The 23,733-nt window shown below is 45.7% G+C and overlaps 1 protein-coding gene across 6 annotated transcripts in view; it reads right to left on the bottom strand.

The window, feature by feature from the left end:
* Positions 1-23,733, bottom strand: part of CDH17 (cadherin 17) — a 63,006-nt gene that overhangs the window by 15,192 nt on the left and 24,081 nt on the right. For all 6 annotated transcript variants that reach the window (XM_077876253.1, XM_077876248.1, XM_077876249.1 and 3 more), the window contains 8 exons: positions 22,063-22,221; positions 21,755-21,954; positions 19,208-19,339; positions 18,741-18,891; positions 15,135-15,350; positions 11,638-11,714; positions 9,069-9,260; positions 282-526 (listed from right to left, as the gene is read on the bottom strand). In XM_077876253.1, the coding sequence (XP_077732379.1) occupies positions 282-526; positions 9,069-9,260; positions 11,638-11,714; positions 15,135-15,350; positions 18,741-18,891; positions 19,208-19,339; positions 21,755-21,954; positions 22,063-22,221 (1,372 nt within the window). The remainder of the gene's footprint in view (positions 1-281; positions 527-9,068; positions 9,261-11,637; positions 11,715-15,134; positions 15,351-18,740; positions 18,892-19,207; positions 19,340-21,754; positions 21,955-22,062; positions 22,222-23,733) is intronic.

The raw sequence follows: 23,733 nt of genomic DNA, 5'->3' as shown, positions 1-23,733 counted from the left end.
CGGCTCTCAGTTGGGACTGGTGGTGAGTGGGCTGGAATGGAAGCTGACCTGCTTCCCACTTAGCTGAGCCTGGGTTCTCACTGATGTCCCCAGGGTACTGACAACTGTTGGAACCAAGGTCAAGTTCACCGTGTACCCCGGATCCAGCTTCGACCTCGGGCTGCTTTCTTAAGGGAAAGCCCTGGAGTCAGACCAGCTTCTTTATCCCTCCCAGCCCCTCTCCCTCCCCACTGGCCGTGGTCCCAGCACAGCGGGGCCTGCCCAGCACTGCTCTCCTTTACCTTATATCCAGATTTTCCGGATCCTTGGCAGTCACGTTGCCTACTTTAGTGCCTATAGCCACATCTTCTCGGACTTTTGCTTGGTATATGTTCTGGGTAAATTGGGGTGCTTCATTAACATTGGTCACAATAAGCTTGAATGTAGCAGAAGAGCTGCTGTTATAATTTACACCATGCACCAGAGGCTCAGGATTTTCCGCTTGGAACACAAGATTATGAACGGCTACTGTTTCGAAATCAAGAGGCTGTGTGGGGAGGGGGAAAAGAGGAAAAATTAATTTGGGGAATGATTAGTTCCCTCAAAAGATTCATTCCCAATAATCTCTTTAAAACGTTCTTACAGGGGCACCTGGGTGGTTCAGTCAGTTAAGCGTTTGACTCTTGATTTCAGCCCAGGTCATGATCTCAGGGTTGTGAGGTGGAGCCCCGTGTTGGGTGTGGAGCCTGCCTAAGATTCTTTCTCTCCTTCTCCCTCTACCCCTTGCCTCTACTCTCTCTCCCTCTCTAGAAGTAGATAAATAAATAAATACTTTCTTATAGAGGAGCAGTTCCCAATTTGGTGTCAGCAAAAATCTACTTCTCAGGGTAACAGAGCCAAAGTCTTTGCTGCAGGACTCAACAGAGCTATTTATTTATTTATTTATTTATTTATTTATTTATTTATTTATGATAGTCACAGAGAGAGAGAGAGAGAGGCACAGGCAGAGGGAGAAGCAGGCTCCATGCACCGGGAGCCCGATGTGGGATTCGATCCCAGGTCTACCAGGATCACGCCCTGGGCCAAAGGCAGGCGCCAAACCGCTGCGCCACCCAGGGATCCCCTCAACAGAGCTTTTAATATGCTATATGCATTATATATCCTCTCCTAGAAGAGGAAATCAATGCAGCATCCCTTAAATTTATGTAACCCTGGGATACTTCATTCATTCAGTAGAAACTTACTGATTCTCTCAAGAAAATTCTCAGAAGACAGCTGGGGAAAGGATGGTAAAGAGATGTCCACACTGTATGGAGAATGATTTCCCAGGGACCTCAGGATCCAAATCCCAAAATAAAGGACTTACCCTCACAGAGAGGTTAGCAGAGAAAATTGAAAGATAGAGGAACTGCTCTTGTTCCAGACCATTCTAGACAGAGGCAGGAATCAAGAACCAAGAAACCGATTTGAGTGTAATATGAGGAAGAATCTAACAGGGTTCTCCAAGACAGAAGAGGTGGTTTCAAAAAAAATAGTAAATTCCCAACTCTGGTAGCTTTCAAGAATAGGCTTAACCAACATGTGACAGAAAGGACTTACACAGCATTTCAGCAACTGCTCTTATGTGACTTTTAAGCTCTCTCTCAAAGCACTGAGTCCATGATTCTACAAGGGGAGAGAAACTCTAATCCCAAAGGCCTGCTGAAGAGGACTAGCCCTTACAGTTGGGCTTCTCATCTGGGATTAAGAGGCTTCTGGGAATCTGTAAAGCCCTAGAAACCAAAATCTAAATATTTATATTATGTACACATGTGAGTTCTTTCCTAAGGAGAGCATACAGTCACAGTCCTGATGGTACCCAGGACCTCAAAAAGAGAGGAACCAAAGCAAAACCCAAAAGGTACGCTGCGGGTAATGGAAACTATCCTACTTGATTCACTCTCCCAGGTCTGGAAGACCCAGGACCTCGTGGGAAACTATCAGTCTTTTAACTTTAGTTTATATCAGTTTCTCATCAGTTAAATAAAAATGGTAACATCCATTCACAGAGAGAAAAACTCATGGAGGGCTTGATACATGATTGCATCAGCTTCCCTGCCATCTCCTACCATCTGAAAAAGTTCTTCCCCTCAGTCAGGAGTGGGCTCAATGCTCTCCTCTCTACATCCAGTCCCTACCTGCTATCCTCAAATGGACAAGCTCAACGTCCTCTATAATCTCTCAGTATCTGATGCAGGATTCTCATTGTTTGGTTACCTATTTTATTTATTTTTTATTTTTTTAATAAATTTATTTTTTATTGGTGTTCAATTTGCCAACATATAGAATAACACCCAGCGCTCATCCCATCAAGTGCCTCCGCCCAGTGCCCATCACCCAGTCTGAGCATAAGCTCTCTGAGAGGAGAAATTGTGTTGTACTCATCTTTGCTTCCCCTCTCTTCCTTGGCACACGGTATCGATCGTGGGTCAGTCAAGACATAGAGAGATGAGAAGGACTTGGTCCTTCCTGGGCCTGTGAAGGCCCCAGTACAAAAGAGTTTCTGGAGAAAATTCCCACTCTCCAGAAACCCCTCTCCTCCTTGCACACACAAACACACACATCACAATCCAATTTCTAGTTCAATAGAAAGTATGATAGAAAGGTTGTTCATATGGAAAAGAAAGAATTATGTATGAAGACTCACGGCCACTCAAGATTGAAAATAAGAAGAAACAGGATATAATATAAAGGATAAAGAAAAATTTTAAGCCAGATGAGATGTAAAAAAGAGGTTGTTCACAGACATAAGCACCCACTGTCTGCAGGCCATGGCCCCATGATGACATTTGATCACCACCAAGCAGTCTGATCGGTCTCCCTGCCTGGGGATGGGATGCAAGCTGGAGCTTCTGACACTCAGAGACCCACTCCTAATCTCAGGGGGTGAAGGCAGGGACAGCAAACTGAGAAAGCCTGGTGGTTGGAACAGAAAAGCAACAGCCCCCAGAGCAAGCCTGCAAAGTGGACCAAGGACGCACTCTTTGTTCCTTGCTGGTCCAGCCAAGTGCAGGTTCAGGCAGGCAGCACCACTCTCCGTGTGCTCACCCATCCTCACACCAAAGAGGCCCTCAGTGGCCTCCCTGGCTTTCCCATCTCATCACTGCAGCCCCCAGAGGTTGGGGGGGAAGGGTGGGGGTAAAGAAACAGGCTACTAGGTCTGCAGATGGGAGGCAGCCGGTGTTATCAAGATAGAATGCACGAGGCTGAGAGTAGAGATAGATGACTGTGCATCCAGCTAAGGAGCTGGAACTTCATCCTTGAGGAGCAGAGGGAGGCATTAGGCACAAGACTGACAAGGGCAGATTTGCGTTTTAGGAAAATAACTCTGGGAGCAGCCATGTGAGGGTGCCCGCACCGGACAGGGAGACGAATTAGGAGAGGGTGTCAGTGGCCCTTAAACACATACTGACTGAATGGAAGAGCAAACGAGAAAGGAGCAGCCTGCCATTGATCAGAGTGCTTAACTTTCACACCAGAAAAAGCACTGACCCAGATCTTCCAGGGGGAAAAAAAATCAGAAATGAAAGATGCTAAATTAGCAAATGATAATCAGCAAACCTTAATCGAGGACAAGCCTTATCAAACCCTGTGTATCGTCCTCCCTAACACGGGGCTGTGCCTGCAGAGCCAAGTCAAGAGACCTATCCTAGCCTCTTGGGATGGTCATGGGTCCTGTCTGATGAAGCAGATTCATCAAATGAGCTGAAAAAACATGCTCAGGCCGCAGTTCCTTTTCACGCAACTGCTTGAAAGGTCAAACTCGGTGAGTTAGATTCAACCTGGAAGCAGAGATAAAGGTGCCGAGGGAGAGGAGTTGAGACGTGGGACATGTAACATTTTCACCGGTGATGGGAGAAAGAAGTCTGTGCGTTACTTTTCCAAATGACGCTTGAGCTAGTTAAAAATAGGTCCGGCACTGAGAATTCAAAAAGACCAGCATGATAGAGAAGGGACCACTTTTGCATTAAAAAAAAATAATAAAGCTGAAATGAAACCCTGGATTTCTAAAAGGGGATCCCAGGAGAATTATTGATAAGCCAGGCAGGACCCAAAGGAAGAGACTTCCTGCTCCGAACACTCTCTTGGCCCAAAGACTCTCATGTTTTACCACGAGAGACAGGCCAGAGCTTTGGGTGGCAGTGAATACTGAGGAGGAGAGCATTTCCAACACTTGCTTAATCCTCAGCATCACGCTGGCATGTGAAATAATAGAAAATATATATGTTGCTCTCCACCCCTGGTTCCTGGTTCCTGACACTGAGCCCCTAAATCCTTTGGAATTTCCTGGGTGAGAGGAGAGCCTTTTGTTCTAATGAAGCAATTCTTGATGGGCTCCTGGGTGGTTTCAGGAGGGAGGCTGCTCCCCAGAAAGATCAAGCCATAATTAGAAGTTCAGCACTTCCGGCCCCACCCCCAACCTCCCAATCCTCCCAGGAAGAGGAGAGAGAGCTACAGATTGGGTTAATGATCAACCCTGTCTGGATGATCAAGCCTCCATAAAAATCCCACAAGTTCAGAGAGCTTCCAGGTCAGTGAACAGATCTGAAGTCTGGGAGAGTGAGTCACCCCAACTCAATGGGGCAGGAGCTCCTGCACCGGGCAACACTTCCAGAGCTGGCCCTGTGGCTCTTTTCGTCCGGCTGTCCACCTATATCCTTCATCATATCCGTGATACAATAAACTAGTAAATGAACGTTTCTCTGAGTTCTGTGAGCTGCGTTAGCAAGTGGTGGCACCCAAGGAGGGAGTCCCATGGAGCCAGTGTATGGCCCGCCGCTCCAGAGTACAGGTGACAACCTGCGGTCTGCAATTGGCTTCTGAAGTCAGGGCAGGCCAGAACTGAGCTAAATCCTAGGACTTCAGGCTGGCATCAAAGAGTCGCTCGGTGCGGAAAACGCACACCGGTAGGGTCTGAAGCGCTGTGTGGTGGGAGTAGGAGAGGGGAGGAGAGAAACAGGAGGCCTTCTCCATGTGGCCCAGCACATGTTGAAATGAGAGATTTCCAGGCCCTCTCCTGGAGAGGCTGAGTCAGCAGTGCCTGGTCTGCACCCCTGGACCCTTGTATCCAGCAGGTGTGGCCCCCACAGCAAGAGGGGAAAGCACATCTGCCCACACACAGAATCCTGGCTTCTGTCCAGGCTCCAATTAATCAGAATTAAAATAGTGCTGGGCACGTTCGAAGTTTGCTATGTGCTGCGTCCTGTGCTAAGGGCTGTATGTGTGTCTTCGCGTTTAATCCCCCAACATCGTTATCAAGATCGTGCCACCAATTCATCAATTTTTCCAGATGAGAGAACTGGGCCTTTGGGAGGTGACCCCACTTGGTGGCAACACCAGAACCTGAGAGGAGCCAGGGGCCCCTGGGGTCAAGTCCCCAGCTCTGCCATCCTAGTCCCCTAGTTCTGTTCGGCAGGGGTCAGGGTGGGCACCTAAGGAGAAGGGGTGCAGCCACGCTCTGTAAGGTGGAGCTGACTGCACTGGGCGGGAGGGCCTCTGAGGCCAACTGTGCCTGCGGTTAGCACGTTTGTAATTCAGACGAACAGCTGCTGATGGAGACGTGACTAAGAAACTTAGTTTCTGGATATGACACCCAAAGCACAGGCTGTAAAAGCAAGAGTACACCAGTGGGACTACATCACACTGGTAGGCTTGGCAGAGCAGGGAAAACCAGCAGCAGCATGAAAAGGCAAGAATGGGGGAAACTATTTTACAAACCATGTATCTGATGAGAGGTGATATGCATCCGATAAGAAGAAACTCCCGCGATTCACTAGCATAAAAAAAAAAAAATCACCCTTGGAGCCACAGTGACTCAGTCAGTTAGGCATCTGCCTTGGCTCAGGTCATGATCCTGGGGTCCTGATATAGGCCCTGGGTATCAGGCTCCCTGCTCAGCAGGGAGCCTCCTTCTCCCTTTCCCTTCTTCCTGACCCTGGTCTCTCTCACTCTCTCAAATAAATAAAATCTTAAAAATAATAATAACAACCTGATTTGGAACCAGGCAAAGTATTCAAATAGACATTTCTCCAAAGAAGACCCACGACTAGCCAACAGGTATAGGAAAAGATGCTCAACATCACTAATCATCAAGGAAATGCAAATCAAAACCACACCTGTCAGGACGGCCGTTATAAAATTTAAGAAAAGAAATAAGTGTTGGCGAGGAAGTGGAGAAACTGGAACGCTCACGCACTGCTGGGGGGAACGTAAAATGGTACAACGCCTATGGACAACAGCCTGGAGGTTCCTCAAAAACTTAAAACTAGAGCAACTGTATAAACCAGCAATCCATCCCTGGATATTTACCCCAGAGAACTGAACACAGGATATTTGCACTCCCATGATGATGCAGCATCATTCACGACAGCCAAGAGGGGATACGACCACGGCGTCAATCGACGAATGAGCAAGGAAAACGTGGTATAGACACACACGATGGAAAATTACGTAGCCTTTTAAAAGAGAAGAAAATCCTGTCATATGCTGCAGCATGGAAGAAACTTGAGGACATCAAGCTATGTGAAATAAGCCAGTCGCAGACGGACCGATAATGCATGATTTCACTTCTTTGAGCTACCCGGAACAGTCGAATTGACAGGAATGGAAAGTAGAATGGTGGTCGCTGGGAGCTGCAGGATGGGGGAAACGGGGAGCTGCTGTTCAAGGAATGTAGAGTTTCACACATGCAAGCAGAAGGAGATCTAGGGAGGCTAAACGACAGTGTGCATACAGCTAAGGTACACTAGGAAACATAAGAGGATAGATTTCATGTTATGCGTGCTTTTTAAGAACTAGTTTTAAGCATTAAAAAATGATTAACACAATGGTTCAAAAGCAATGGTAGTCCCCTGGCAGCTTACAGGGGAGGGAGTTAGAAGCCCAAGTCATACACAAGTAACCACAGGATAGAGCCTAATTGATTGAAAACACTAGCAACAGTACAAATACATACACGCGTCATAGTAAATACAGACATCTAAGGGCAGTTGGTTAACGTTTGGCGTACCCTCAACAAGAATCTACACCTTAGGGTTAGTTATTTAAGAGATCTTACTCAGAGATCCACATTCCAGAAGCATCTAGAATTCCAGGTCTGTTCTGTCTCTATCTACCATTGCTTCTCTTCGGACCGTCAGACAAAGCCTCTCACTAGAATACTGTTATCACAGTGCCCGAGGGACAGAGAGCTAGGACTTCTTGGCCTAACGCACAAGTTGGATGATTGTTCTGTGCCTGGCAGACTGTTAATAACTGTACATAGTACAGAATTTAATTATTTATTCAGCCAACCAATATCTATCCGACTCTACCCTATGCCAGGCAGTATTCCACACACTAGGAATACACCGGCAAAACAAGAAGGATATAACAAAGACTGTGGTCAGGGGCCTGCTCGGTTGTAACGTACCTCCTCATGTCAAGGCTGTGTGCAAGGATACTCACAGCTCACTGCCACCCACTCACTAATCATTTGGGGTCATCTGCATCTCCCTAAAGGTGCCCATTAGCCACAAATGGGCAAACTAACGTACGTTGGCTCACAACAAGCCACCACGAGGAAATGCTGACACGTGGGAATCATTCGTGCTGACATGGGCAGGTCTCTGTCTTCTCTTACAGGGCTAGAGAACTCTGGTCCTGGGAGAAACTGGGACCTGTCTGCCCCCACCCTCCGCTGGGAAAGAATCCAATGTGCTGCCTGGACCACCCATCGCCAACTCTGAAAACTGCCCTTTCCTTTATCCGATCCTTCTCCATGTGGACGTCCATGGACCCGGCGTGGGGAGTCATCCCGACTCCTTTTCCTATGTCATATTGACACAGGATGCTAATGGTTCCAGTTGGTGCTCACGCGAACCTTGCTGCTGGATCCCCCAGAGGCCCTTTGTCCAAGGTAAAGTTCATGGTAATAATAATCGGATCAGAATCCCTACACTCTGCCCCCAGGGCCTGCTTTGGCGCTAGCACTTTTCTCCCCCTGCTTCTACCCATTTTCTGTGAAATTATTCTACTTTTGTCTTCCTCTTCAGCGTTCCTCAATTCTGGTCCAAAACTTTCCTCCTGAGCCTTTTTTGCAGCCTCTGGCACACCACACTGCAAACCGTCACCCATGCCTACAACCATGTAGGCATGCCTACAGACCCACTATTGCTGTAACTCTGACCCCTTTAATTCCAAACATATCGGATGACATTCCTATCGAGTCATCTGGTGAACCATTTACATGCTCTAAAGCATCGATGAGGCAGCCATGGGAAAAAAGGTCAAGATTTAGGTGAATACAGTGGGGGGGGGGATAAGAAGGTTGGGGGGTAAGAGTAGATTGAGGGAGGGATGGGGAGATCCTGCACAAAGAAGCAGGTACCTTGGTAATCATGACTTTGGCTCTAAAGACTTCCGCGTCCTTACAGAAGGAAAACTGAAGCGAGAGCCAGTGAGCTTAGCAATATCACAAAGGATAAAGGTAGGGGGTTGGCAAGAAGGATGGGATGAAGGATAAACTTGTCTATTAAACCTTGAAAGGAGAGCTACCAATTCCCAGAAGAGTTTATGGCCGACACATTAGAATAGAGGGTCCACAGCCGTAAGAGCTCACAGGGCCCACCCAGTGTCATACCCCACTTCTGCAAAGGGAGAGGTAAAGTCCTCAGCAAAACCTCCCCCCTCCCAAGATTTAACAAATAAAAATATAGAACACCTAGCTAAATTTGAACTTTAGGTAAACAACAGGGATTGTTTTTAGCCTAAGTATGTCCCAAATATTGTATGGGACATACTTATTCTAAAAAACAGTTTATATTTTATATATTGTAAATGGCAACCCTACCTCCCTCCACAAAGGTCACTTGCTCAGTTAGCAACAGACACAGAACTAGATCCTAGGCCTGCTGTCTTTTAGGAGGATGAGAACGAACGAGGGCTCTAGAAGTCCCTCACCACACCGAGAGGCCACTGCTAACCTAGGGCCTCCACTTACATAGATCCTTGCACCGTCATAAGAAACTGGGTTTTTAAAACAGAAAAATCCCATTCGAGGGGCTATTTACCTTTTTAATTATGACATATCCAGCGTTGGTTTGGGGATCCGTGTCAATCCCCAGCCGTCCCTCACTGTCTCCCTGTGTGATACGATACAGGATTTTAGAACTCCCGGTGAGTGGCTCATCAGCATCTGTGGCCTGGATGGTTAAGATGGTGGACCCAACCGCTGTGTCTTCAGCAAGAGTTAGGTTTCCATACTAAGAAAAAAAAAAAAAATGGGAAGGAAATGAGAACATCCATTGTCATCAAGCATAATTGTCAAAGGACGAATCTGTCAGTGTGGGTTCACGATGAACACGGGTCATAGTTTGCGCCAATACTGACCACGCATCTTTTCCCACCGATAAATATGTGGCAGTTGATTTTGACATCAGTCATCCTCATAGACTGATATCCATGGCACCAAGAAACGCGTCTTGGGGAGCTACAGATCGGATTCTAGAACAGACTCCCCTTCCCACATCCAATATGTTTATTAACTCCAATTGCTATCACAGTGATGACATAAATAAGCAGCTCCTGTGTATGAAGTACCTCATGATGGCAGGCACTTTACATATATTATTTTCCTTAATCTATAATCCACCAAGGAAGAGAGGGTAAGAGCCTGAACTTTGGAGTCAAACAGCCTGGGGATGAATCCTCGGCTTGCCACTTAGCAGCTGGGTGACTGGAGGTCAGTCACCTCATTTCCTCAACTCTCGGTTTCCTCATCTGTCTAATGGAAACAATAGCCATACAACCCATGTCCTGTTTGCTGTGGGGTTTAAGAGAGATAAAGCATGTAAACCCCCTGAATGCCCGACCCAGGATAAGGCCTCAGGAAAGATAAGCAACAAAGCACCCTATCAAGCAGCTCTACTGTCACCTCCATTTGGCAGAAAAGCAGAGGATTGAGGTAAACCCCACCCATGGGCACACGGCCAGTGAGTCACAGAATTGGGCCTCAAGCCCACGCTTGTCCAACTCCAAAGCCCGTGTCTGTAATCATTGGCCCAGACCACGTCCCACCCCTCCACCGAAGCCCCCCCAGATCATCTCTGCGGGCATCATGACCTTAAAAACGGTAGCAGGCAGGGCCTGGGCAAGGCCTGGGGCAAGGAGAGAAGCCCACACACTCTCTCTGGGGCGCCGTTCACATTTCCAACTCCCAAAGTAGGATGTTCTTACCCTCAGTGTAAAACCACCATCCAGATGGGACACAAGCAACCACAACCCAAGGAAGGCTTTGTGGAGACTGAGAGGGAGTGGGCTCCTCCTCCCGCGCTGTTGGGGGAGTGGGCTCTTCCTCTCATTGCGTTCGGCCCACCTCTTGCCATCCAAACCCCCTCATAAACCACTCCCCTTTCTTCGCCACGGCCTCATTCCAATTTTGATTCGCGATCACCACCACAGGGCTCTGGGTTGTCCCACAACTGGCTTTAAACGTCACGTAACAGTCTAGTCAAAAGACTAGACTCTGTGCCCCAGAATCCATACAGATGGATTCCCCTCTCTAAGGGAAGCAGTGGTCAAGCCACTCCCAGGTGCCAAGCCCACATCGAAACGGGTGGATGCTTTTCTTGATGTTCTCAACTGATCTTCTTTCTCCTGCTCTTTATGCCCAGTTTTCCTAATTCTTGCAAATGTCTTAAGCACATTCTTGTCTGGCTTAGCCGAGAGGTCAGCTCCTCCTTTCCTTCCTCTTATCCAGTTATTGCAAAAGGAGTTTAAATCACCCCCATAATAAATCTGACTAAAAATGCTTGCTTGAGGGACGCCTGGGTGGCTCAGTGGTTGAGTGTCCGCTTTGGCTCAGGTCGTGACCCTGGGTCCCGGGGTCGAGTCCCACATTGGGCTCCCCATAGGGAGCCTGCTTCTCCCTCTGCCTGTGTCTCTGCTTCTGTCCCTCTCTCTGTGTATGTCATAAATAAATAAATAAATAAATAAATAAATAAATAAATAAATAAATAAAATCTTTTAAAAAGGTAATGCTTTTTTTTTTTTTTTTTTTTTAGGTAATGCATTTAAATGCAGATGGGTAGATGGGTAAGGACACCTGGGTGGCTCAGCAGTTGGGCATCTGCCTTCGGCCCGGGGCGTGATCCTGGAGACCTGGGATCGAGTCCCACGTCGGGCTCCCTGCAGGGAGCCTGCTTATCCCCCTGCCTGTGTCTCTGCCTCTCTCTCTGTGTCTCTCATGAATAAATAAAATCTTTAAAAGAAAAGGTTTGTTTGAAACCTAGCAGTAATCCATTCATTGTCACAAAACACGTGATGGCAAAATGCAAGTAGCCACTCAACTCCTTCCAATTTGACAAAGATTGTGGTTGCAGCATTTAAGCAAGCCCTTGGAAGAAACGAGCCATTGGCAGAAGTTTGTAACGGATGTTCCCAGATACGATAGCAGTGAATCGATTGTTCCCTGAGGATTTCCACTGAAGGTGGTGTCTGGCTTTGTCACCAGTGTTCTGACTAAAGCTACCTTTAAAGTCTGGGATGTTTCCTAACCGCTCGTTACACCTTTATCCCAGAAGCAAGGGTCAGGGTCAAGTAATACGAACGAAGGGAAAACAACAGATGGAAACTACTCACGTCTGATTTTTCAAAGATGGGGATCTGATCATTGATATCAATAACGTGGATCTCCACCTGACACAGGGTGTTGAAGTCTGAAAATCAAAGTCACATCACAAACATTTCGTTAAACGGCGTGCATGAAGAGCAGAAGCCTGCAAGAAACACCTTGGCAAGTGAAGCGACAGTCACGGCCACGATTCTGCTGACGACGTGCAGCTTTTGTGGGGATGGGGCTCTCTGCTCCCCACCTGCACCCACAGGCGGCCCCCAAAAGGAGGCTGCAGAGAGCCCTGAAAGGAGACCCTGGGCGCCCCCTGTCCCCCAACTACCCCCTCCCAGATAAGGCTTGTTCCTGCTCAAGACTGGATCTTTTTATTTTTGCCCCTGTGAAGCAAACTCTCTTTCCCAACTAGCAAAACTTATGTAGCCTTCCAAGCCTAGCACAAAACGACTTCCAGAAAGCCTCCCTGGAGTAGCGCAGCCGGCTGTCTTTCCTTCTCTGAGCGCTTCCACACTTACCGTCCTGCGTGTCCTCTGTCCTCTGTGGTGGGAAGGTCGGGTGCGCATCCCCTTTCCCCCAAATCAGGGAGGAAGTGGGACGGTTAGCCCCCTTCAGGAGGCCTGGCTACCCAGACCATAGGAGGCCAGACCGGGTCAGAAGTGGCGCACGGAACCCAGGGGAAGTGACACAGGCTTTGAGGGGTGGGTTTAACAATTCCAAGACGTGCTCTAGGTTGCAGGTGCACACTGGGTCCAAGAGGGGCACAGCCTACAGTGGGGAGGGGGCGCCGGGGAGCCCCAGCAGGAGAACCGAGGTGCCGGGCCCTCTGCGCCGAGGCTTAGAACGGCTGGGCCTCGGGGCTCCGGAGTCCCACTCTTGAGGTCTGCCTCTGCCACTCATCGGGTGTGTCAGAGCTCGGTGTGTCACTCAAGGCCTCGTCGCCTCAGCTAGTTCATATACAAAGCCTGGCCAAGCAGAGCCGCAGTTCCCGTCAGGATCCCACCCGCCACCCCGTGTGCCAGGCTCCGAGTGAAGGGCCTCACCTCATCCTCATTGACTCCATCTAGTTCGCCAACGAGGAAGCCGCTGGGGACAGCAGTCCAGCAACCCGGCCAAGGTCACAGGCAGGGCGGGTGCGGCCGGGCCTCCACCCCAGGGGCCCCGAGGCCTCACGGCCTGTCCCACCCTTCCCCTGCCCATCCCAGGGGGGCAGCCAGGAGCAGGGGGACCAGCGGGACGACAGAGGTGGGGGCAGGTCCCCTGGCGGCAGCCTCGCCTACAGACCAACGTGCAGGCCTTGCTCTTCGGGGTCTCCTGGGGATCGGTCAGTCCACTGTACCCCACACGGTCCATTGACCCCCCAGCCCCTGCCCACAACCTTCTGGGTCATTCTCCTTGAGGAGCTGAGCCCTCCAGGGTCCTGACGGCGCCCCCAGGCAGTCTAACCCCACAGAAGGCGTCCAGCGCACCGGACGTGAGGTGGGCTTCTGATCTACCAACAACTGAATTAAAACAGTGGGCGCTTATTAAAGCCTCCGTCGATCCCCAGAGCATTTGCAGACAACAAGAATGGCCAACTATGGGGGAGAAGGGTCCCAGGGCCTGAACACACTGGCTCCCTGCTCTGCACACCTCACCTGGGCCAGTCGTGGTCTCCCGGGGAGCGAGCCCTCTCTGCTTTTATGTAAAACTATGTTAAGCCTAATCTCTAGGCTGCCGTAGAGCACGGCTGAAGGTTGAATTCCACTCGCACACATATACACACATATATCTGTGTGTAAATCTGCTCTACGATCTGCTCCGTGTTTTCTGTAGATGTGTCATGAGCATAGACAGTTTCTAACCTGATTTCCACCTGATGCTCTTACAGCCTTCGATTGCTTCAGGTCTCCGTGCATTTGCAGATGGAATCCCTTCTCCTTTCTAAGCCCTGCACTATCTTGTGACGGGTCTTATTCATCTTTCCAAATTCAGCTCAATGACAGCGCTTCCAGAAAGCCTGCTCTCTCTCCCTCCGCCCAGTCACTCATTTCCTTCATGGGCCACCTTGCTCACGGTTCTTGTAATTTCTTTATTCACGCATCCATCTCCTTCATCATGAATGCTCCTTGAGGACGGACACTAGCTCTCATTCACCCGAGTAGCCTCAGTACCTTGAATGGCATCTCATGCAAGGTAAGTGCTCAGTAACTGTTGGCTCAAAGAATGGATGGCTAATGGTGGGAAATTGCTAATTCATCACAGGGATGATTTGTTACACTCACTTCCGTTGTACCTCGTAACAAAACGCTAGACATATATTAGCCCCTCAGTATTTGCCAAATGACTAACCTCTTAAAGGTCTGTTTTTGGGGGCCCGTTAAACTCCAATCCTCTTCAGTATATCAACATCTTTACAAAGGGAAATGTGAGAGGCGGTGTGAAACAATGCTCTTTTCTTCTCTGTACCTATAAAATCTAGGACCCCTAGTGTAATGATCACTGAAGTCTTTGGTCATCTGAGATTGGATGCTAGTTAACTCAAAGAAAGATTCTTAACCTAGGAGTGTGTGTGCCCCTAAAATCAGTCTGATTCTGAATATGTTCTGAATGTGTTTTAGGGTGTCTGTGCACAACTGCCCAAAAACGTGTGCACTTGTTAGAGAATGCACAGTGTTCATCAGATTTTCAAAGGGCTTGTGACCCAACAAGGATTAAGAATCACTGCTTTGAGATTGTATAGGTGTAAGGAACAATGTCTCCTGATGTCAAATGGCCAACTGGAAGCTGATAGAAGACAGAACTTTCCCAAAGATGCATTTCTCCTCCACTTTCATACAATAGAGTCCTTAGAGTCCAGAAGGGGGAATTGAAAAATACAATTAATATTCTGGTTCATGATCACAGTGGCCATGAGAGGCCTTGTTGAGGCCTTGCTGACCTTCAACAACAAGGAACTCAATTGATGATGGCCCCACTGCGGTGCTCTGGGGTCTATCAGCCTGTTTACACTGAGGCCTTGCTTTTCATGCTCAGCCAGTGACCGAGCAGGGCAGGCATGCCAAGACAGGCATGTTCTAGGAGAGCATAGACTCCTCCGATGGACTACTTTGGACCGCCGTGACCTTGGCCGACTTGCCAACTTTTTTCTTGACTCTTAGTGGTCTATCGTACTCCCACCAGCCTTCCTTCACTCTGGTCTGATGGCTCCCCCAGGCTTCCCTGGACACTAGCCCACCCCCAACATTTTTTTTCTCATAGGCCTTTCCCCTAAAAAATCCTCATACATTTAATCTCCTCTTGGCATCTGCTTCTCAGAGGACTGGAACCGATATGATAATGTTGCCCGAGCTATAACTCTGGCCTCGACCATGTTGGCCCAACTGCCTCTGTTTTCCGTGTGAGTCTTACAAAGGAAGCAAGAACTCTCAGACGGCATCCTGTAATACACCCAGGCATCAGAGCAGCCTAACAAAGCACATCTCAGAGGAAAATGGGTGTTTTCCCTTTTGACAATGAGTGTGATACTAACCTTTGTCAGACACCTGTACTGTCAGGTTGTATTGTGGAGTGTCTTGCTTCTTCAAGGACTGCTTAGCCAACTGGAACACTCCTGTGTAGGCTTGGACCAGGAAGAGTCCTTCCTTGGGAAATGCAGGGATTTGATCCACAATTTTGTATGCTAAAACCGTGCTGGCAGTGTTTTCTTCATCCCTGTCGTGGGCAGTAAGAGTCCCGATGTTGCTCCCTGTAGAGAAGGAATAAAGGGAATCCATCCATTACAGGTTCTATTTAATCTACTGTATTCAAATGGCTTTACTGGATACCCAGGTTCCTAGAAATACTGTAAATAACTTTGAGTAGCAGACTAAAGTTCTTTCATTTATTTGGTTCTTCTCTTTCCATAATGCAGTGTGTTGAGCAGTATATTAGTCTGATAGGGCCAGTATAACAAAATACCACAGATTGGGTAGATTTAACAACAGAAATGTATTTTCTCACAGTGTCTAAAAGCTAAACATCTGAGATCAAGGTGTTGGTTTCTTCTGAGACTTCTCTCCTTGGCTTGTTGTTGGCTATCTTCACATGTCTTCACACGGTCATTCCTCTGTACATGTCCGAGTCCAGATTTTCTCTTTTTAGTCATATCAGATTAAGACCCACACTAATGACAGTATTTTAACTTGAATACCTCTTTAAACACCCTAGCTCTATAATAGTCCCTCTTTGAGGTACTGAAGGTTAGGATTTCACCATATACTTTTGGGAGGGGAGACACAATTCAGCCCATAACAAATAGTGTCCTACAAAAATTCATGTCCACCTGCAACCTTAAATTTGGCTTTATTTGGAAATAAAGTCTTTGCAGATGCAATTAGTTAAGGATCTTGAGATGAAATCATCTTGGATTTAGGGTAGGCCTATATCTGGGATTTAGGGTAGGCCTAATCTTGTCCCTATTAGAAGGAGAGAAGGCACAAGATACACACGGAGGAGGTGGCCATGTGAAAGGGGAGGCAGAGAGCAGAGTTAGGCCATAAGCTGCCAAGGAATGCCAGGAGCAACCAGAAGCTAGAGAAGACATGAAGAATTCCTCCTAGCTATCACTTTGATTTTAGATTTCTAGCCTCCAGAACGGTAAGAAAAGACATATCTGTTGTTTCAAGCCAAGTCTGTGGTAATTTGTTACAGCCATCCTTGGACACTAATGGACAAGACAAATGTAACTAGACGAGGACAAGCCAACCACAGCTGGCTTCTAAGCAACTTTATGCACCACCAACCACAGAGGCTGACTCCACCCCAAAGATAACACAGGGCAAAGAACAGGCACACATCCCCTGCCTTGCTGTGGTTTATGACCCCATGTATTTTATCCCTGTGAGTGTTTCAGTCCGGGGAGTTCCAAGAAGACAGAGGCTATGACTCACTACTCCCTCCAGTTCTGGGTGAGTTGTAATAGGTTCTGGATCATCTTGCTCTGCGAAATGAGAATTGTGGCTTTCTAACAGGCAGCAAAAATCCCCCCTTGGAGCTAAAACTCGACTACATCCCAGTTGTGGAGTTAGGTTTCACCCCTTCCCCAGTCAATTTGCAATTTGCATCCACTGACTTATGTGGAAATTTGAAGGCATTTTATGGAGTTAGACGGTAAGCCCCCAAAGGGCAGGGACATTGTTTTGTGCCTCTTTTAGGCTAAATATAAAGAATAGACTCAATCTCTGTTATAATAATTCCTGGTCCATTAAGTCTACTACCTGACACCTTGTGAAATACTGTCACAAAACAGATTCTCAACTTTAGAGAAGCAAATAGCTCCCTGGGCCCCTGAACAATTTATTCTACCAACAATGACCCCTGGCCAGTTTCAGAACACTAGTACTATCCTCTTTCCAAAGGTAGGCAGCTTCTAAAAGGGTTCCTAATAATCCCCACCATACTGATGCCTTGGTGTAACCCCCTCTGTTTGAGTGTGGGCTGGGTCTAGTGACTCACTCCAGTCAATGGAATATGATGAGAGTGATGGATGCCGCTTCAGAGATTAGGTCATAAAAATACTGCCTCTCATCTTACTCACCATTTTTCAAGCTCTCCGTGCTCCCCCAACCGCCCCCCCCCCCAGTTTTCTCTCTGAATCATAGGTCATATCCAACTGAGCTGCACCCTGATTCCTGACTCATAGAAACTGTGATATAATGTTTGTCTGAAGCTGCAAAGTCTGGGGGGGTTTTGTTATGCAACAATAGATATCAAATACACCAAATGTTAGGCCATATACAAAGAGACTAAGGGACCATCTGGAAGGTTCTTCAAAGATCCTCTGCCTTCATTCAGCATCACAGACCAGAACTCTGTGAGGTTTTCAAAAAGGATGATGCCACAAGTATTCCTTGGCTATTGTCACTCATTCCATTGTTACACAAGGTCACTGTTAGAAGATTCTTCCTTGTAATTAACTAAAATCCTTCATGCTGTCTTTTAACCCTTCCTGCTGCAGCAAGCATTAGAATAAATGAAAACGACAGGCCCTACACAGAACACACGGACGATAGGTCGCCTATACAGAATTTCTGGCAGCAAGAAAAACAAACAAAACATGCACATTGAGCAAACAAGCCACAGGAGCAGTGCTCATCATGCTGCCAGAATGGCACCCACTGTGTCAAAAATGTGTAGCAAGAAGAGTAGAGAGATCAAAAGAAAATGATGAGAATGTCCACAATGTATGGGAGGATCTGCCTAGAAGGACAGCAAAGCCCTAGGAGCAGCAGTCGTAAGAGACTGCTGACCTTGTAAGCCTCTGAAACTTGCACAAAACAAAAAACACATTTCAAGAAATGCCAGCCTGTTCGACCAATGGGCTCATCACCACGGAGTAATAGCCAAGACTTGTTCCGAATCCAGGGAGGTCATAAAACTCCCAGAAATCCTAATGTTCTCGTAGTAGTTGCCCCTGTACAAAACTGAAGCTATCATTCAACATAGTAAAGGGAAATAAAGCAAGTCAAGAACAAAAGGACAAAAAAGTTAGGACTTGAACTTTATCAACCAGCTTCATGAACTATTATTTGATTCCTAGAGAGGGAGGATCAAAGGTCAAAAGTCAACTTCCATTTGTAGCGCTTACTTATAGCAGGGTATCTGATACTGGAGGTAAACGTTTATCTAAATTCTTTAGCAAATTTGATGAGATTTTACCTGTTACTGAGATTTTCAGAAGGCAAATAAGAATCTATGGGAAAACCTTGCAAATGAGATAACCTTATGTATGTATATAGGATACTGGCATAAGCGGTTATGGTGCCAGTGGTGGTGGTAAGGGCGGAGAAGTAATAGTAGTTAATAGTAGCAGTAGTAGTAGTAGTAGTAGTAGTAGTAGTAGTAGTAACAGTAATAAGTGGTGGTAGTAGTTATAAAAGCTCCAGTTTAAGAACATTATACAGACCTTGTTTGAGTTGAAATACTGTACGGTGTGATTCCCAAAGTGTATTCAAATCTCTACGCTGTGCTAGACACGCACAAGTGATCCCTGCCCATGCTTACCTGCCCACCTCTTACCTGGTAGAGATGCGAAAGGGATTGCAAAGGTAGCATAAGGAGGGCAGTTACCCGGCTTTGAACACCTCTCATTTCTTACCTATGTTTTCATTCTCCTGGACCTCAAATACAGTCACGGCAGATGGACACGTAGGTGGATTATCATTAATGTCTTTAACTTTCACACCAATCTGCAGTGGGATTGAAAGCAGTTCTCCATTCTCATCCTTTGCCACAGCATAAAAAACATACTACAACAGAAAGATCAGTGTTAAGATAAGACTCCTCCATCATCCCCGTTTATCCCCGTTTAAAAGCGGAGAAATCAGCTATTTAATTTACCCCTTTATTTCCAATTTACTTAAAACAGGGAAACGAGACAAAATGAAACAGGTCCGGTCTGTGGGGGTGCTCTCCTGTCTCCAAAAGCAATAATGTACTGGGGTTCAGAACACAGTTTGGCATTTGGGGGCATTGTTTTTAAGTAAAATCGAATCTGTGCTTGGTTGTCCGTAGGCACAGGACTCTGTCTTTGTTGCCTGTGAAACTCTGCCCAGATTTACTCACCGAATCCTTTTCTTCTCGGTCCAAGGGCTGAGTCACATAAATATTTCCTTCCTGGTCAATTGTAAATGGGAATCTTGGCAGCTTCTCCTTGTCAACCAAGGAGTATTTCGCACCTGGCTCATTCCACTGCACCTGCAAGGCCCAAAGTGAATTGTCAGGAAAGATAGGTCAGGACCAAGAGAACTGGAAAGGCATAAACAATTTTCTAGTTCTCAGTTTGAAATTTCTGACAATCTTGTTTGTATGTCTGTGGTTTTTTTATGACCACTTCATATTCAACCAAAAATAAGCCTTTTTTCTTCTTTTTTCCACCAAGTTACATTGCTCAGAAAAAGTACACACGGGTATTTTTCTCCTCTAAAGCAATTCTTTGTGAACCCTCTAAGGAGGCTGTGGGTTGTTCTTTTGGAATCTGACTGTGGAGCCTTCATATCCATGAAACATCAATTTGAGTAGCAAAATGTACTTTGCAGCCGGTAGTATCTGAGGACAAAGCCATGATGGATGACAGGCTTCTAAAACTCACCAGTGAAGATGATAAGAGTAAGAGGAGACACTGTAACCTCTTCTCCACTCTGTATTTAAGTAAGACAAATAGTACATAGATAAAGCACATTCCTCTCTTAAATACTTTTTTAATTTATTTTTTATTGGTGTTCAATTTGCCAACATATAGAATATTTAGTCTTAAAGACTTCAGAGATAAGAATAATTGCCAACTCCTAGTGTTGTTTGTAAACAACTTAGCAAAAAAAGAAATAAACTCAATAGTAAGACCAGTCCACTTGCTAGAGACAGAGCCCGGCCTCTCTGATATTCTAATACTATTAATAACACCTGGGGGGGTTACTGGGGGGTTGCCACATGCCAGGTGCAATTTGAAACACTTTCAAGTGTTATTTCATTAAATTCTCAAGGATTTCAATGAGGTAAAGCAATGGGGACTATTGTTATACCCATTTATGAATGAAGAAACCAGGGCACAATGTTTAAGGGACTTGCCCAAGGTCCTATGGCTATCTGACATTTCCAGACTGAGCTATTCTCTTAGACCAGCTCAGGAAGGGTATCAAGGAGCCACCCTGGTCCCTTGTTAGTTATTTAAGTACCACCCTCTTGTCCAAGGTAAAGACTATGTTCTTAGTTCTAAAGGAGCTCCCCTGTGTCCTAAAAAATTCAGTCTGACTTCTTTTCTCTTGAGGTGTCCCCCTCCATTTTTCTTCCTGGGCTTCAAGACACCCAAAGCACTTTTCCCAGGCCTGGGTATTAGGTGCAGCACGCTAAAATTTCTCTACTTCAACAGCCCTGAGAGCAAATAAGTGTGTATATTCTTTTTTAGCATTTATAAGTCCTTATGGGGATAACCTAAATAATAAATAAGACTTTGCTAAAGGCCTAAGTCTGAAATTCTCCTGGTTGGTCCTGACACATTTTCTTAGCTGGGAAAGCAGGATACATCTTGCTTTCATTCTTTTTTTGTCCTCCCTGAAGGTGAAGTTCATTAATTCAGCATTTCAACAATTAAACGCCCTTTTAAGATAGACAATAGATACAATGGGATGGGCCATTCCAATGCCTCTTAACAACAACACTCATTCAGAAAAACCTTATGGAAACTACAAACTGAGACTTGTAACATTAATGCCTTTTATCCACTTTCACAGATACTACCTCTGAGTTAATCTCTACAACAACCAGAGAGGTGTTATTATCCCCATTTTATTGATGAGAAGTTGGGGCTCAGAAGAATTAAATAGCTTACTCATGATCGATCATTAAAATAATGGAGCAGGCACATGGATTTGGTTATCTGCTTCCAAATCCAGTGCTCTTGCACTAAACCCACAGCTTTCATGTCAAGCAACCTCCTGATCTTCCAGAAAAGGTAGAGCTGAGTGGAGCCAAGGGCAGATTTTCAGGATCTAAGGTAGGAGGAGATCCTAGGGTAAAAGCTTCAGCTGTGGGTGGAAAGAGGGGGATATGTGAATGAAGAAGAGAGGCACATATAGGACATAGAGTTGCTCGAGGGTGATCTCCAAGGGTACAGGTTGCCTGCTTGACTCCTACTCTTAGCCAGTCCTATGTCTGTCCCTCAGTCTGTGATGGGATGAGTATGCTGGATAAAGATTCTCTCATAAGAAAAAGAAGCAGCTTTTCAAAAATATTTACTATTCCTATTCAAAGCACGTACTTACACATGATCTGTGCATCATATACAACCCTCTCCAGTACAGCCATATCCTGTTCTACTGACAGTAACAAACATTCGTGGTATCTACTGGGAAAGGGAAGGCGAACAAAGTTCTCTTTTAAAGCTTGTGTGCGTGTGTGTATCTGAATCCCAGCTGGTAAAGTCCAGAGCCTGCCCATGATAATAAACTAATAAACTCCAACACTTGAGGCCAGAAACTTTATCTACTTAGTTTGTCTTATAATTATACTGTGTAAAAATGTACCAAATAAATATATTAGTGAAGACCAGGAGGGTGGGCCTCTACAAAATGAGGCCATTTATCTAGTAGTCTCAAGACATGCTTTGGGTACTACCTGAGTGATTTTGAGGGGGTGAGGATCAGTTGAGTTTTCTACAATCTCCAATAGTTCTGGTGCTTTCCAAATATTCTCCTTCACCATAATATCCACAGATGTGCTGTCACTGAAAGAATTCTCATTCTGGCCTCCCATGTCCTTCACTGAGACCACCAGATTGTAGTTAGAATTCTTAGTGGGATCCAATTCCAGAGCTCCTATGGGAAGTAGGAGAAAAGAGAAAAGGAAATGTCTCCAAAGTTGACACAGATCTAGGTCCCTTTTTTCTGACTCAGACAGTCCTGTGAGGGCATCACTTGACTTACCATGACGGGTAAGTGAAATTCCCCCCGTTTTGTTGTTGATCTGAAAGTACATGACGTTGTTGATCTTGGGGAGCTGGATGACAATTTCATAAACAAGCTGACCATTGGGTGTGGCTGGATCATCCAGGTCTGTAGCATTGACATACATGAAGGGCTTTCCTGTTTAACAAAATATACCCAGAGGGGGAAAAAAGGGATATTAATTGAAGTCCAAACCAACCATAGCCACTTTTATCTTCTACAAGGCAGAGAGAAAATGGAGGAATTTATACCACTGGAGAAATAAATCTTTATTCTACTTCCTTCAGCTAAGATGGTGTTTCTCAAAGTATGGTCCAGGGACTTGTAGGGGTCTTAGAGATTATTTTCAGGTTGATAGAGTCAAAACTCATGCATGTATAAAAGATCCACTGAAGCACAAGATAATTCAATGGATTTTAGCATAAAGGAGTATCAAAAAAAGATATTGATATAGTTTCAGGTTTCATATCGCCACCAGCCTTTAGGAAACCACCACTTGTGAAGTTCTGGTGTAGTACCAAAGAATATCCACAATTATTTGAAAATTCTATTACAATACTCTTCCCTTTTCCAACTGAATTTCTGTGTGAGGCCAGTTTTTCTTTATATGCTTCAACCAAAATGGCACATGCCAACACAATGGATGCAGAAAAAGACACAAGAACTCAATTATTTTCAGCTAATTGATCCAATCATTAAAGAGACGTGCAAAGATTAAAGCAAACTCATTCTTAATTATTCCTTTTGTCTTTGGAAAATAGCTAGTTTTCATTAAAATATGTTTATAATTACTTACAATGAATTAGATTTTTAAAACTCTAATAAAATAAATATTGATAGATATAATCAATGATGTACTGGAGCCAGCTCATGAGAGCCAATGGTTGCATTTCTAAAACTTTGTCAGCTGATCATTAACACTATTGGTAGCTTAAAATAAGCCATGGGGGAGCATTTATACTACAGAAATTGGAAATTCCTACAAATCAGAGTTTTTTCCCTCAGGGAAATAGCTATCAAACATTTACCAGCACATCATTTGGTAAAACCCATATTTTTAAAAGAACACAGGAACCCTGAGACCAAAAAGTTTGGGAACCACTGATCTAGAAAAGATCTAGTAGAGAAAGAAAGTGTAAGACTTGGAAGATTTTTACTTCGCAGAATTTATAAGTGAGTCTCTGGTTGTAATCTCAGGGACATAGATGCTCCAGGTAATAAAATGGAAGGAATAGGGATCCCTGGGTGGCGCAGCGGTTTGGCGCCTGCCTTTGGCCCAGGGCGCGATCCTGGAGACCCAGGATCGAATCCCACGTCAGGCTCCCGGTGCATGGAGCCTGCTTCTCCCTCTGCCTATGTCTCTGCCTCTCTCTCTCTCTCTCTCTCTCTCTCTCTCTGTGTGTGACTATCATAAATAAATAAAAAAATTTAAAAAAATAAATAAATAAAATGGAAGGAATAATCTTCCTGAGTTATTGGAAGTGGGCATTGAAGAGAAAGAGAGAGAGAAGATTAAGTAACATAGAGGGAAGTTTGACAGTGAGTTGGTAGAAATGGCCGAGAGTCTTTCTGAGAACTCAGAAATCTAATATTCACATATATCATATTCATATTATGACATAATGCTCCTTCATCTCCCCAGATCTTCAA

Source organism: Canis aureus, chromosome 28 (genome assembly GCF_053574225.1).
Source record: "Canis aureus isolate CA01 chromosome 28, VMU_Caureus_v.1.0, whole genome shotgun sequence".
NCBI classification, from domain to species: domain Eukaryota; kingdom Metazoa; phylum Chordata; class Mammalia; order Carnivora; family Canidae; genus Canis; species Canis aureus.
This window is presented reverse-complemented; position numbering and strand designations above follow the sequence as displayed.